General features: G+C 36.8%; 1 protein-coding gene across 3 annotated transcripts in view; it reads right to left on the bottom strand.

The window, feature by feature from the left end:
• Positions 1-15004, bottom strand: part of dennd1a (DENN/MADD domain containing 1A) — a 43786-nt gene that overhangs the window by 20519 nt on the left and 8263 nt on the right. For all 3 annotated transcript variants that reach the window (XM_008423083.1, XM_008423085.1, XM_008423084.1), the window contains exons 2-15: positions 14869-14933; positions 12639-12682; positions 12294-12343; positions 10283-10402; positions 8598-8667; positions 8233-8313; positions 7734-7787; positions 6749-6859; positions 5417-5517; positions 2123-2168; positions 1856-1957; positions 1581-1706; positions 1152-1253; positions 938-1025 (exon numbers count right to left, since the gene is read on the bottom strand). In XM_008423083.1, coding sequence (XP_008421305.1) covers positions 938-1025; positions 1152-1253; positions 1581-1706; positions 1856-1957; positions 2123-2168; positions 5417-5517; positions 6749-6859; positions 7734-7787; positions 8233-8313; positions 8598-8667; positions 10283-10402; positions 12294-12343; positions 12639-12682; positions 14869-14933 — 1160 coding nt within the window. The remainder of the gene's footprint in view (positions 1-937; positions 1026-1151; positions 1254-1580; positions 1707-1855; positions 1958-2122; positions 2169-5416; positions 5518-6748; positions 6860-7733; positions 7788-8232; positions 8314-8597; positions 8668-10282; positions 10403-12293; positions 12344-12638; positions 12683-14868; positions 14934-15004) is intronic.

Genomic DNA, 15004 nt, shown 5'->3' with positions numbered 1-15004 from the left:
CTTGGGTGACCCTACCAGGGGCATAAAGCCCCAGACAGCATAGCTCCTAGGATCATTGGGACACTCAAACCCCTCCACCACGATAAGGTGGCAGACCAAGAAAGTTATTGACTTTGCTGAACTCTCTAGGGTGATTGTGCGTTGTTAGTGTAATTATTAGTGTGATTGTCTTAGCCAGTTATTTCCAACCTACGTGCATATTTTAAGTAGCCACTTGCATAAGAGATGAAACATCCATACATAGAATTATGTTGTCAATGATGCAGCAGCCCCTAGGCAAAGAGGTACTGGGGAAAATATATAGAAATAAAAGCATTGACTCAGCACTGCCGACACCACCTCTCATACAGGCCAGGCCCTTAACCTGGTCCTCTCAGCAGCATGGCACAACCACCAGCAACAAAACCACCTTTCACCATGCTGGGGTCTGCATGATTACATATCCTCTAATCTAGAGCCATATGCTGTCTGATGGAAACACACCACTCAGAGACATGGTTCAAACACCCATACAAACAACACTTCCATAGATGGCAGGGGGGCATCTATGAGGGATGCCCCCCTGTCACACCACCAACTTTGTAGTTAATTCGAACATATGTAATTCAATTTAAAACTATTTATTTGACTGGATTTAATTATGTATTTCTGTATATTTTTTTTTTAAAAGTGCTTTGAGGTGACATTTCTTGTACTGTATAAACTGAATTAATTCGAACTGCCCTGAAAAGTAACTCCATAGTTACTTTTACATAACTTATACATAATACATAACTTCTGTGACCTGGTTCACCCTTATATTATGATAGCATTATGGTAGGGGGAACATTGCACAAAGTTAAGTTTAGAATATAACTGCCAGTTGTTATTTTCACTGTTTTAAATGTCTTTTTTACACTTTAAACACACAGTTTTGTAGAACATATAGGTGGCTCACCGGCATACTCCCCCATGTTGATCTCTTCTTCAAAAATGTCATTGAAACCCTCTCCTGCATTTAACAAGTCCAAGCGACCATCAATGAACTACATTAGAAGAACAAAGTTTGGAAAAAGAAGATCCAAATTTTGCATGAGCTCATAGATTCCAAACCCATTGAACACAATGGAGGTGTGATTTGACAGGAGCAGCAGTGGGTGCTGTATGTATACTTGTTTAAAGAGCTGAAGTTGAATGGCATTCTGAAGGAACTGTCTCATGGCACTGGAGCGATGGTTGATAAAACTCTCCTCGTTGAATGTTATTGGTTCCCCCTAAAAACATCAGAACATTCAATTTGGGTCACACCGCTTGTTTGGGTCACGCCTAATTGTTCGTCTCTGTAGCAAACAATTAGGCATGAAATTGTTGATTAACTATATTTAAACATGACACATAAAAAACGTAATATCTAGATACAGAGAAAATAGCAACTCGAACTGCCAAAAAATTTGATTCTGAAGGTTTCTGGTTTATGTAATAATTTGAGGAATGAAACTGGTTCTGAATACGAAACTGGACCTTATAAAGAGTGCCCAAAGATAAAAAACACATTTTGTCTGGAAGCGTTTTCTATTAAGTCAAATCCATTCCAGACTGACCGCTTCGAACTGCAGAGCATTCCTGTAGCTTCCAAACAGAGACGCCTGACTCTTGAGAAAGGCTCGAGCCACACCATCTCCCGTTGTAGTTGAAACTTTCTTTAAACGGCTTTTTAAGGATGAAACCTACATATTAGAAAGTCACACTCATTAATACAAACTTTATGATGGCTTTCCACAGAATAATGAGCATTTTTATCTAACAATGGTGATTTTTTTAGTTTTGCCTTCCTGAACTCTAAACAGCCATTTGTAGCTGCCCAGGAGTTTCTCACCACATCATTGGGAAGGCTTTGAAGGTCATCATAGGGAGTTTCTAGGGTGTTGGTGTCTACATTCAAGAGGACCACATCATCCAGAGCCATCCCTTGAACTTTCTAAAAAAACAACAGAAGCAAATGGCACAGTGACATGATATATTTTATTTCTGAAATAACTTAAATAATCTCAAAGCTAACACAAGCCGAGCTTAATGTAATGCAGAGAATCAGATTGCTTTTCATGATCCAGTTCAAGTGGGCAATAAAGTCATAGACCACTACCTCCATCAGGCTGGAATGTACTCCGATGAGGAAAGGCATTGGGGCACTGAGGAAAAAAAACAGAAAAAAAACTGTTTATTTAAGGTATGACAACAACTGAAACTGTGACATTAAATAAACCCCATCAATTCCCAGGCAGTTTAGTAGCTCTATAGATCCATTCAACAAATTAGAAAATCATGACGTGATAAAGTTATTTTAGGAACTATGTCACTAAGCAAAACACATAATGTATATTAATTACATAGAGATACATGTTTGTAAGGTTTTATGACTTTTACTTATGACGATTTTCTACTTGGAGGTAATGAAAATATGACATTTAAAATTAGAATATTCAGTTTTACATCTAAAAACAGAAATGTGAGCTTAATAAAAATTATGTTTAATACCTGCTTAAGTTGTTTTCTTTTTCAACAGGTACTTTTAATCTGACAAACTGGACCCACCGGGTTGTTTATTCTAAATATTTGAATATGACTGTATAGTACTTTGTACATTTCCACTCTAGAAAATGATTCCTATGTGCTGGAGATCTCTCAATTTAAGAGTCAGGTTTTTTGCAGTCGTCACTGCTGTGGTTTATGTCACAACACAAACAGCACTTTAATACGCTCATTGTGTCTTCAACAAATGCAGAAGACTGCAACAGTTACAGTCTAAACTAAATTTTCTACGCCCGTTTCCAGTGATTAAGTGTTTTGCTATGGGGAATGCCTAATGCATGACTTGACCAAAGCTTGAATGTTATTTTACCAGCCATTAATGGCTCACAGTAGGAACAGCTATGGTCATTTTCACGCATTGTAATCCAGGAGACCTGGTACAGTTGGCTAATCCAGATGACAGCTACATCTACCAATAGAGTTTTGCTTACTTTCTTTTTAGAAGTATGGCTAATTAGTTACAAGTGAAAGTATTATAACTTTTTTGCAAGTTAGCAGATATCCAAATGGCAGGAAGCAAGCCCTCAGAGACCTAGTTGTACACCAGTCGCAGGACAGCCTAGCTTTCTGTCCACAGGTGCAGTGACCAATGGGCTTTTGATCAAAGCAGAGGGAAGGGGTTGAATGACAACTGATGTTATGTCAGTCCTATTTACAGAATCAAGTTTTGGGGCCGTCCTGACAAACATCATAATGCCATTTAACCTTCTGAGTACTAAACACAGGAGGCCTTCCACATAGTAAAACCTCCTTTGTCATATCAATGCTATGAAAAAGAACAGAATATATATATATATAATTTTTTTTTATTTTTTATTTATTTGTTTTAAAGGTTTTGTTTGCTCTAGTGGCCTTTATTTGAGAGTGGTGAGACAGGAAAGTGGGTAATGAGAGAGGGGAAAACCGTGAATCAAAGGTCATCAGGCTGGGACTTGTAATTGTGTTGACCATGTCAAGGACTAAGACCTCCATACAGGGGTTGTACTTTGCCTGTGCACCACCGAAGCACCCAGCATATTTTTCACATCTACTAGTTTTTCACTTTTTAGTTCTGTGTGCTGCAAACAGAACTGGATATTTCAACCAGACCTGGATTTATCATAATGCTTAAACATTTAAGACCACAAGTATGCATTTAGTTGTTTATTTTCAAATGTTTTTGTTGCACTAGTGGCCTTTACTAGAATGAAGACAGAATGGGCACAAAGAGAAGGAGGAAGACATGCAGTAAAGGTCACCAAACTAAGAACCAAACCCTGGATGGGTGTATAAAGGACTAAAAGCCTCCGTACATGAGGCACCTGTGCTTCCTCTACATCAGTGGTCCCCAACCCCCGGTCCAATTGGTACCGGGCCGCTCAAGAAATAATTAAATATTTCCGTTTTATGTATTATTTGAGTCTGGAGGATCTTTTATTTTGAAAATCCTTTAACCGGGATTCTCTCAGTTACTTGCGCACCAACATTGAGCCCAAAAGCAGCAAAATTAGTAAGAAACAGATCAGATGTGTTTGGAAAGTTTCCTTGCAAAGGGGAAAAGGCCAAGAAGAGAAAGGAGAAGGGATTTATCCCGGACCGGTAGGTGATTCCCACATTACAAACCCGCTCTGCGTAACATGCGGCTACCGGCTGCTAATGAGGCAATGAAGCTTCAAGCTGCTTCGCCACGTCGAGACCAAGCAGGCTGTGGATATAAGCAACACTTCAGGTGTCATTGTCTCCCATCACTCCCAGATGGGACCGTCTGGTTKCAGAGAAACAAGTTCAGGGCTTCCATTAGTCATTATCGTGAGTTAAAATTTTCACGAAAGTAAAATGTTCATTTCTGTGGCGCATCTGTATCGTATTTTGAAGGGATATGTAAACGTTACCATAACGACCAGAGTCAGAGAGGGTTTAGGCAGTGGTCGAGAGGAGATGAGTAGAGCTTGTGAGTCTTAAGTCTGGTTTAGACGGCAATATTTAAGAATTGTTGGCCGATTCTCCAAACCTCTGTGACCACAGAGCTGATAAAAGCACAACAGGTTCGATCGGTTCTTGTCTCCAGCCACAAGGTAGGAGCAGCACACCACACGAACAGATTCCAGTCACGAACATCCCGATTCCAGAGGATAATCCAGTAAAACCCCCAAAATAGCATATGGGAATTTAGAATAACCAAACACGGATGACTATGAAGAAGCAATAGTGATAGTTTGTGGAGTCATTTTAAGAAATAAAAGACGCAACAAAAATAAAAGGCGGTGGATGAAAGACAACGGGAGCAGCCGCTCTATTTACTGTACTATGATTTGCAGGTGACTATGTTTTTCATAGTTAACATTTTTAACTGAATAAACTAATTAACATACATAATAATGACCTTCACATATAATAATAAACATTTCCACATATCATCTCCAATATCCACTGGACTCTCAGTTGCGCGATATGTCAGCTGTTTGGGATTCCCCTCCGTTCTGACGTCACCGCGCTTTCTGATTGGCTACCTGTCACATTCGGCAGGTTGTATTCTCGTTCCCAGTCAGGGAAAACCCCTCAGGCTGCGATAAAAGGTCAAAGACAACCAAATTGGGCATATTCAGGCTTTAGCGGGAACACCAACATGCAAACGGTTACCAACTGACCCCCAACCCCCGCTCCCTCCCGCCCGCCCGGGCCGCAGCAAAATTTCCAAGTCTTGACCGGTCCGCGGTAATAAAATGGTTGGGGACCACTGCTCTACATGACACCAAAATTTCTTACAATTTTCTTACATTAAACCACAGCATCACAGTTTCACTAATACACATTGTCCATGGTAAAATTTTGGGCTGTTTCTTTACAAATTTTAAAGTTTAAAACTCACCAGCAGTAGTCTAATAGATGTTGAGGAAGCACAGGAATGTAAACATGTTGCCAGTACATGGGATACAACATGGCCGCAGACCCATGTACACAAGCTGTCAACTGGAGACAAAGATCAAAAACAGATGTGACAACTCATTTTTCTTCCCTCCTTCCAGCAACTATTTATGCATGATTTAAAAATGCAATACATGTTTGTCAGTTTCATATGGGATATAAAAACAGCCAAGAATGTAGAAAACACTTGCTTTCATCCATTATATTACTATCTGAAATCTTGCCACTAGATGTCACTAATTCCTTTTCCAATAAGTTATTCAATTCATATTAATAGCTGTTTAGTAGTTCAATAGTTGGACTTCACCAATATTATTCATTTAGGTTGTAGTTGTTACAGATATTATGAATTGAAGTGATTTGTTTATATGGGGCTTTAGCACAGTTTTCTCATGCTCCTCAGCTTTTGAAGGAAAATTTTGTCTCTTAGCCTACAACTGTACCAATCTGTGAATTCAACGGCTCCATGTGTCTCTTAACCGTTCCCTGTTCAGTCAATTTCTGAGTTTTATCATTTTAAAAAGCTTGCAGTTGTTAAAATGACTGCTTTGGGGACATGAGACTGAAAAGAGATGAAAAGGTGTGTGCTGAAGCTCACAATAATGCACCATAAGAACAATAAACTGGAGTTTTTGCAATTGCTGCACTAATTGCACTTTTAAATAAAGCCTGTATATATTACAGTGTTAATATCTCTGGAAAATCTGTTGTTTCTTTTGCACATGTATGGATTTTACTGCACATGTATGGATTTTATTACACATGTATAGATTTTATTACACATGTATAGATTTTATCTTTTAACTGCTGCCTGTAAGAGGATGCCAAACTGCATTTCACAGGTTTAACACTGTTCTCGAACATTGTTTTCTCTCAGCGACAATAAAAAGCTATTCTATTCTAATTCATTCTCTAGAGATGACACCTTAGAAATACTTGTATGAAAAGCTCACACATGCCTATTCAAAAATATAATCTATGTCAGTAAGGTACAATGGAAAAAAATGAAAAATAAATAGGCATGATAACATAGTGCTCCTCCAAACAATCACTGCTCTAAAAATAAAAAAAATATTTTTGTGCTATACCACAACCCCCACACTAACTAAGCTGGCTTTACTTAGCACCAAGTAAATCAAACTCTTAATAAATAATGTATGTTTTATACTAAATTAAAGAAAACAACTACACAACAACAAAAAGGCCAATACTGACAACTAACTTCTGATATGATGAGCAGGACAAAAAAAAAGAGGAAACAGGAAGTACTACTTACAGTGCTCAGTTTGCTACAGCAGATGAGGATTCGACGTTCATAAAGCATACTAGCATACAAATGAAGCATGTTATTGACATCTACTGCTACAAAGTACTCTGTTAGGTTTCTCTGTAGAGGTAAAACATGAAGAGATACATAGTCAGGACAGTTAGTTGTGGAAAAATCTCCATATGACACAAATAATTTGACATAAATTTTATAGGTTTTGAAGCATTTTAAGCTTCCCAAAAGAGCAAAGAACACTATTAGAGGTCTAACTGCGATATTTATATGTCGATGCTTGCTGATATATTACTCTGAGCAGTCAGTACCCTAAGCTGTCTGAATTACCAAACCAACAGAGCATAGTTGGTTTAAAGAGACCAGCTTAGATTTTTAAAAATGACAGGAATTCCATCCAAATGTACTTCAGTGTAGGTATCTATTAGATTATCATCTAGATATCATAATATCCATTATCCATCCAAATGATAGGTGGGACTAATCTTCACTGGTCATTAAGCAAGACGCAGGGTCCACCTAGACAGGGTCCATCACAGGGTAACACACACACGCACGCACACACCTACACACACGCACACATACGCACGCACGTGGTAAACAATCATTCAGACACACACTCATATCAATTTAAAGAAACAGATTAACCCAGAAACCATATTTTTGGACTGTGAGGAAGTTGGAGCCCCCAGAGAGAACCTACGCATGCACAGGGAGAACATGAACAATCAATGCAGAAAGACCCCAGACCAGGATTCAAACCAGACCTTCTTCCTGCAGGGTGACAGTGTTAACTGGTCCAGCATGCCACTCAATATTAATATACACTCAAATCCATTTTTAAACTGTCAGCATCTGAAGTCCCAGAAATTAGAAACTCATTATGCCTTCTAACCTATTCAGGAAGCTAACGTTCAAACTGTGTAAAGACAATATGAATAATGAGGCTATTGACTGTCAGGGTAGGGAATTCAACACTCACATTCTCGGGTATGTTTGGGAGTTCCCTTATGTCAGGCACAGTGAAAAAGGAATGCTGGACAAAAAAGAGACAGCGTGAGAGAGAGGTATAAACAATAGACTTGCATTTGCTTAAATGATTACTGAGGATACAGTTAAGCTCTAAAATATTCCTACCATATGCCACATTTAAATGTAAAGTTATTTTTACCAAGATGTTTGAAAATGAGGCAAGCATCTCTCTTAATCTTTAGCTCACCACATATTATCTATAAAGCCAAGACCCTGACTGGGCCACTCAAAATCATTAGTTACTTCCAGACCGAGGCAACATAGTAGTCAAAATAAAATATCTAATTGAATTCTGAATAACTTGGGACTACATTTTATACACACAAAACACTTCTGTGACAGTAAAATATCATAGGTGCTATGCATTCATTAACATAAATGCAAATGTGCAATAGCCATAACTTTTCAACTGATTTCAAATGCATCTATTGTGAAGAATTGGAGCTTACCACACCAAGGTGAACGGGGACTCCAGGCTCAGGTATGGGGAGTGTATGTAGTGACACCAGGAGCTCTTGCCACTGGCTTTCCTGTAATATTACACAAATAATAACCCATACAGCTGCAATAAAAAATGTTCCACTGAAATAACGACTAATTTCAAAAGACAAGCTGCAGAGTATGGACAATAACTGCAGAAAAATTAATATGAAGACACTAGACCTTCCCACAAATACATAAATATATGTTAACATATTCCATCATTACATGTGAAAATCAGCAAGTATCAGGGAGATCTATGTAAACTCAAACACCCAATGGTAATTTAGAGACAAACAAGAACCAAACCTAACGTGAGAGTTGAATGAGTCACCTGGCCTTTGACAGTGCAGTCAGCAAGGATATTCAGCAGCTTGTAGAAAACTTCAAACCACGGCAGGTAGCTGAGAGAAGACAAATTTTTAATATACATTTAGTAAGGTATCATTTCAATTCTAAATTAATCATCAGTTTTAAATTTATGGATTCATCACTATTTTTTAAAGGATTTAAAAAGTAATGAAAGCTAATAAAAGCTTTTAAGCTTTTATAGATTTTAGGTTGATAAGCATGACCAAAATAAGGACATAGCACATGCCATAAATTATTTTTAACATTCTGATATTGCATTTCTAAAACAATTACTATTACTCAGAGAGAATACAAAATACAAAAATTGTTTACTTTGAGGTTTCACGGTTACTTTGTTTTTCTCCATATCCTATTATCATCATATTACAAAGCCCCATAGGTGACATGGGGAAATTTTTTCTTTTGAGTTACCTCGCAAAACTTATGCCTTCCCTCACAATACGTTTTGTGTTCCCTTGCAGTAAATGTCAATTTAAAATTTCATATGCATACACGTTTAAAGAGCCTCAGTGAAAACATTTTTAATCTTAACTCCTTGGTGCAAAAAGCTGATTGAAGATCAATTTATTCATTGCATATTTATGTCTGTTTGTGTAAGGTTGTGACTGAACTGCACATGAAAATGGCTCTTTAAGCCATTCAGACCAACACAAAAGAGACCCAATCAAAACTGTCAGATGACTTATTACCCCATGATAATAACTCGGAAATAGTGCAAATAGTTTGAATGAATTTTTTCTGTCTGTCCTACTTATTTTAAAGTGTTTGTTTATATCATAGGTTTGTGTTGCATTTCTATCCTAAAGAAAAAGATATAAAGCTTCCGATATTTCACAACAAGATATTAACATACATGGAAAAATTTTAAGAAAACCTTATAGTATAGCAGAAAGTATACCATAAAGAAAGGCTTATAATATTCAAATATGCCGCATAAACTGATCAGTATATTATTGCAAGAGAACGCAAAACCTAATGCAAGGCAATGCAAAAGTATTGCGAGGGAACATAACACTTTTGCGAGATAATGCAAAAGAAAAAAAATCCTCCATGTCCCCTGGGGGCTCTGCATCATAGACATACTCTATATTTTTCATCTCCAAAATAAACTGCTGCATTAACACCAACAAAAGAGCTTAAGACATTCAACTGTCCTGCAGGACTCTTTATACACAAAAAAGCTCGTAACAAACATGCAAGTCCAGTACGGCTTCACTTAAAGTTTAAGCAATGTGTAAGATAAGCTGCTCATTCACAGAGACAATAATTGTTTTTCATTAGCATTTTATATTGTTACACTGATCATATTTTTCTGCCAACTTTATCCGTTTAATTGCTGGAATAAAGCTCAGATTTTCAGATATTAATAAATAAATAAATAAATAAATAAATAAACAAATAAATAAATAAATAAATAAATAAATAAATAAATAAAATCAACAATATTGAAGAATACTGCCATCAAGAAAACACGGCTTTAAGCTCCAATCAGATCAATTTTCGTTTTTGAAAAAAATGACCATCAGAATTATGAACATTTTTTAATGACTAGCACAATGTCTTTATTATTTCAAGGGCCATGCTTAAATTGTTTTCACAGGATTATGCAAACAACATGTGCTTCAGATCCTGAAACACTCAACCCACCTGAGAATGCAATAGCAGGTGTGAGCTCCCGAAGAGAGGCGGCAGAAACCAAATCTCTGTTTACTCTCAATGTCAGTCAACACAAATGTGAAGTTCTGGCCAACCTGGTTGATTGTTAGGCTGCAGGGGGCAGACAGGAAAGCTGTTCAGATGTTACATGAAATGAAGAGTTAGAACATCCAGACTGAATTCAGATATCTGACAGATCAAACTGGAAGGTACCTTAGACTCTGAGGAGAGAGAGAAAAAGGCTCAGACCAACTCATAGGTTAATATAAATGAATAGTATACATTGTATTTTGGGCCTTTTGTCACTTTTGGGCCTTCTGAGGCAAAAAAGTGATCCGCAAAGAGATTCCCATGGTTGTGGCTGACAGATCCAGAAAATATAAATGGGGGAAAAAAAAGGTGTTGGAAATGAGGAAACACCTTGCAAAAAACTGGAGAATGAGTGAAAACCTTTGACATGAGTGCAATTGGCTAAATCAAAAGGACTTTATCCACAAAATGATTTTTTTTTTTAAATCGAAAGACCGTTCCTTGCATGAATGATCACTTTGTTCATTTTCATTAGATTGTTTTAATCTTGTTTTCTGTGGTGTGAATTTGCTGCTGTTGAGTCCTTTTCATTTTTTCTTTCCTTTTTTTTCTTTTTTTATGCGTTTTATTAGCCAGCAGGATGCTGTCCTGGTGTACACAAACATTCTCATGCTGGTCCAACACAGAGAGCACTTGGAATAGAAAATGTCAACAACTGAAGAAAACATGATGTTCTGATACAACTCCATTATAACTTAACAGAGGGGTAAATTTAGGCTTTGCTTTCTCTAACTACTTTTCAGAATCAGAATGAAAATTCCTTTTAATGTCTGTGCAAGAAAGCACAATGAAATTTAAAAAATAGCAACTCTCAAAGGCATTGCAAATAAATAAGTGTATTTCAATTAATATAAGAAATATTTTTAACATGTTGTGTTTAGAGCATATTGTACATTTAGCATATGTATATCTCCTCTAAACACAAAACTGGCTCTCAAGAGTACAAAATGTTCATTTAATTTTTTGATAAGATATTTTTAACCGTGTTTCTGTCACATAAATAATCTAAGTCACACTTTAAATTATATTTTCCCATTTAAAGTGTCATTAAAATGTATTTCTAATGCATCTTTTGGCACTCTACTTATCTAGAAGAGATACTTCGCCTACAAAAATAGTCTACAACTGCATAAAAAAATTGTTACAAGCTAGAACATTGTATGTTTCATTATTAAGAGGAGAATAAGAATAATTCTAGATTTCTTTTAAGTACAGGTGCCAAACTTACACAGAGTTTTAGCTCTGCTGAGCCATTGACTCTCCCACCTCTCAGCAGTAATGACTTCATCCTATTTAAGTGATACAGCACTGAATGTAACTATAAAACCTGATAAGTGTTTGGACTGTTTTGAATCAGTTGAGCTTTTGGAGTTGTCAAAAATATTAGTTTCTTCCAAACCCCTCTGGACCGCTTCACAACCAAATTATCGAAAGTGTTGCCTTTGATTACTGCCCCCATTTTAGATATGATTAATTTATCCTTAGAATATGGACATGTACCACAAGCTTTTAGTTGCTAATCAAGTGTGTGAGCATTCAAATAGTAATGATAGTAATAATTCAATGAAATCTGCTGGGTTTCCTTAGATTTAAACTTTTCTTAACTAATTTGAAGAATTAACTGAACTTGACAAAGAGGATCAATTATTATATGTAAAATTATATTGGAATAAAACATTTTCTAAAGTGCCTTGAGATGATGTGTTGTGAATTGCTGCTACTTAGCAACGAAACCAAATTTCATCTCCCAATATATTCAGTTCTTTGGTTATTGCTTGCTGTTCCTGAAGTGCTTTATGAATAAATATTTCTAATAGGCATAGTAATATACATGTTTTGCTTTGGAAATCATAGTCAAAATGCCTGTTTGGATTGTTGAATCCCAGTGATGCCTGTATTTAAGTTTATGTACCTGTCCATGCTGAAGGGGAAGCAGAACTTTGGCACAGTAAGAAGAGTTTCCTGTGAAATAAAAAAGAAATTTATACACAATATATCTGACAGACTGTATAAAGTGAACAGATTTAAAGAGACATGTACAAAGTGGTGTTGCAAAGAGGAAATGTCAAGGTCAACAGACAGAAATATAGACAGAAAAATAAAATAAATCTAATTGGGTTTTATATACTGAAAGTAGCTGAAAACAAAATCCCATGCAAACGAGCATGGGATTGACACAAATGAATGTGTCAATTCATTTTGACTCTTTGCAAAATCTAAACGTTAGAGAAAGAAACATGGTACACTGTGATTAAACCTGATCAGGGTAGTCAGCGGGAAACTGCCTTTGCACCTCCGGTCCTGTATAAAGTGGACAGAAAAAAGCCAACAAATTAAAGTTCTACCACTTGATGTCAAGTTCCACAACATTGTGCCAAATTCAAAAACATCTAAATTGTGGTAAATAAAAATGAAGCTGTCTGCAAAATTCAACATATAAAAACAGCATAGACAAGAACTGATGAGGTAGTACACAGGAAATGAGCAACAGGAAGGACTTCTTAGAAATATAGCTGACAAGTTCTCCTCAGAATCCAGGAAATCAGTCACACACAGCAGTTGCAATCTGCCTTATACAGAAGAGGAAGAGTGACATTTTCATAACTATTAAATTAGTCTCTGCTGTTTCCAGTTGCTTACTCTTGGAATGGTTCTTCATTAGGCAGCAGTTACTGTGTCCCCTCTGAAATTCAGTAACCAGATGATGGGTGCCTAATTCTTCTGGAAGATTGCAGTAAAACAATCCCAAGTGGCCAGCAACGGTTCTTACAACAATAATGTTGGTATGTCTGTCAGCAATACCAACATTATCAACAATTTATTATGAAAATATCTTCTTTTAGGTTAACCTGTCCCATCCAGTATTTTAACACATTTCGACAACAAACTGGTCAGATAAATATTTCAAAAAGGAATTTCTACTACTATTGAGATAATTTTATTCTTAGCAATCCGTTTAGACTTCCTGAAAGTGAGAAACTGATGAGAAGATCTGTGACAGGTGAACATGTCTTCTCTGATTCTTACTTCTACTTCAACATACATTGAGAGTACAGTGCAGGGTCATCCAATAATCTAATACAAGCCTGACAATGAAAACAAAAGACTTTATCCTCGTCCACAGACCAATAAACAGTTACTATTCATGCAACTGTGTACGGCTTTCATACAAAGCTACCGGAGAGGTAAATGCTTCAAGTCAAGAAAACTTTTTAACCCTTCTGCGGTCCCAAAAGACAAGGTCATTTTTTACTCTGTGTGGAGTCTGGTGCGGTCGCTTTGACCCCGTGTGAGCTTTTACAAGGTTTTTTTGCGTGTGTGGTTTCAGAAATTCTAACGTCTTATAGGAAATTTCTCCTCGCTCACTGTCCAATGGTGAACTTGACTACACTGCTTGATAATTAGGAACAATTGGAATGTATGGACTTTTTAAAATTTGTATGACTGTACAGAATGGATTTTATATTTCTGTAAAGTTCCTGGAGGCGACCATTGTTGTGAGTTAGCTCTACAGAGCTAAACTGAACCAAACATGTTAGGACTGTGATTGTCTTTATGGGGGCTTGGGAAACTTATATTTGTTGAATTGCTGCATAATTTTTATGAAATGCGAGAAATTGCCAACAAATTCACACAGAATGGACAAGGTTCACATTGATAAATCCTCTATCGTTTTTAATTGCAAGAAAAGAAGCATATCGTTGACCTGGTGGAAACATGAAAAAAAAAAAAACAGATCCAACAAACAACTTGGGATCTGGACATGTTTCTCTCTTGCTTAAAACAAAGCAAAAAATCTGTTTGGGACCAGTTCTATAATCATAAGAAAAAGATGATGACTACAACCTTGGCAGGATTACCCTTGGTCTGAGTCTCATTAAAGCTGCATTATGTAATTTTTATTCATTTAGTTAGTTAAAACAGTCACTATTCCAGGAAAACTCTATCTGCCGACATCAGTGGCCATGCTAACTAGCCTGAGCATTCCTGTCAGACTCTGCTATTAGAAAGAAGCTGTAGCGCAGCAGAGAGCAAGGGGGAGGTGGGAAGGAAAATGAGCAGCTCAAACATGAGGATTATTGCTAGCACTAAGACCCTCCTCCTTGCTATGATTGGTTGTTTCTAGTTAGAACTGGGAGAAAGCAGAGGAGCTAAATTTTTTTCATAGATTATATGGCTCATACCATACTGTCACGACATGGTGAAAGTTTCAACAAATATGTAAAAAATATGTATATGTTTATATATTGCAGCTTTAAACACAAAAATAGGACAACGATCAACATTGTTGAAAAGTGAAAGGTTGTTCATTCAGCCATACAACTTAGCAAGACAGATTAATGGGGACCTGAGGGTTAAAATGTCCCCCTTTCTTCACCACATGTTCTGACCTTAATAGTGTAAGATGGTTGACCTGACAAGGCCATAAAAAAGATTTTCATAGATGTCTGATGATACAATGGCTAGATTAAAGTCCACAAACTTACCAGAGATATGCTGCCCTGGCTTAGCTACCTCCAGATACACTTCAAAGGTCGACTCTGGGCTTTCCCTGGAACAAAAGATGAGAAATTATATTACAAGCCAAACTTAAAGCCAGGGTATATAACTTTTATTATATAT

The sequence above is a fragment of the Poecilia reticulata genome, linkage group LG12, assembly GCF_000633615.1.
Source record: "Poecilia reticulata strain Guanapo linkage group LG12, Guppy_female_1.0+MT, whole genome shotgun sequence".
NCBI classification, from domain to species: domain Eukaryota; kingdom Metazoa; phylum Chordata; class Actinopteri; order Cyprinodontiformes; family Poeciliidae; genus Poecilia; species Poecilia reticulata.
The sequence above is the reverse complement of the archived record's forward strand: the minus strand, read 5'-3'. Positions and strand labels throughout refer to the sequence as shown.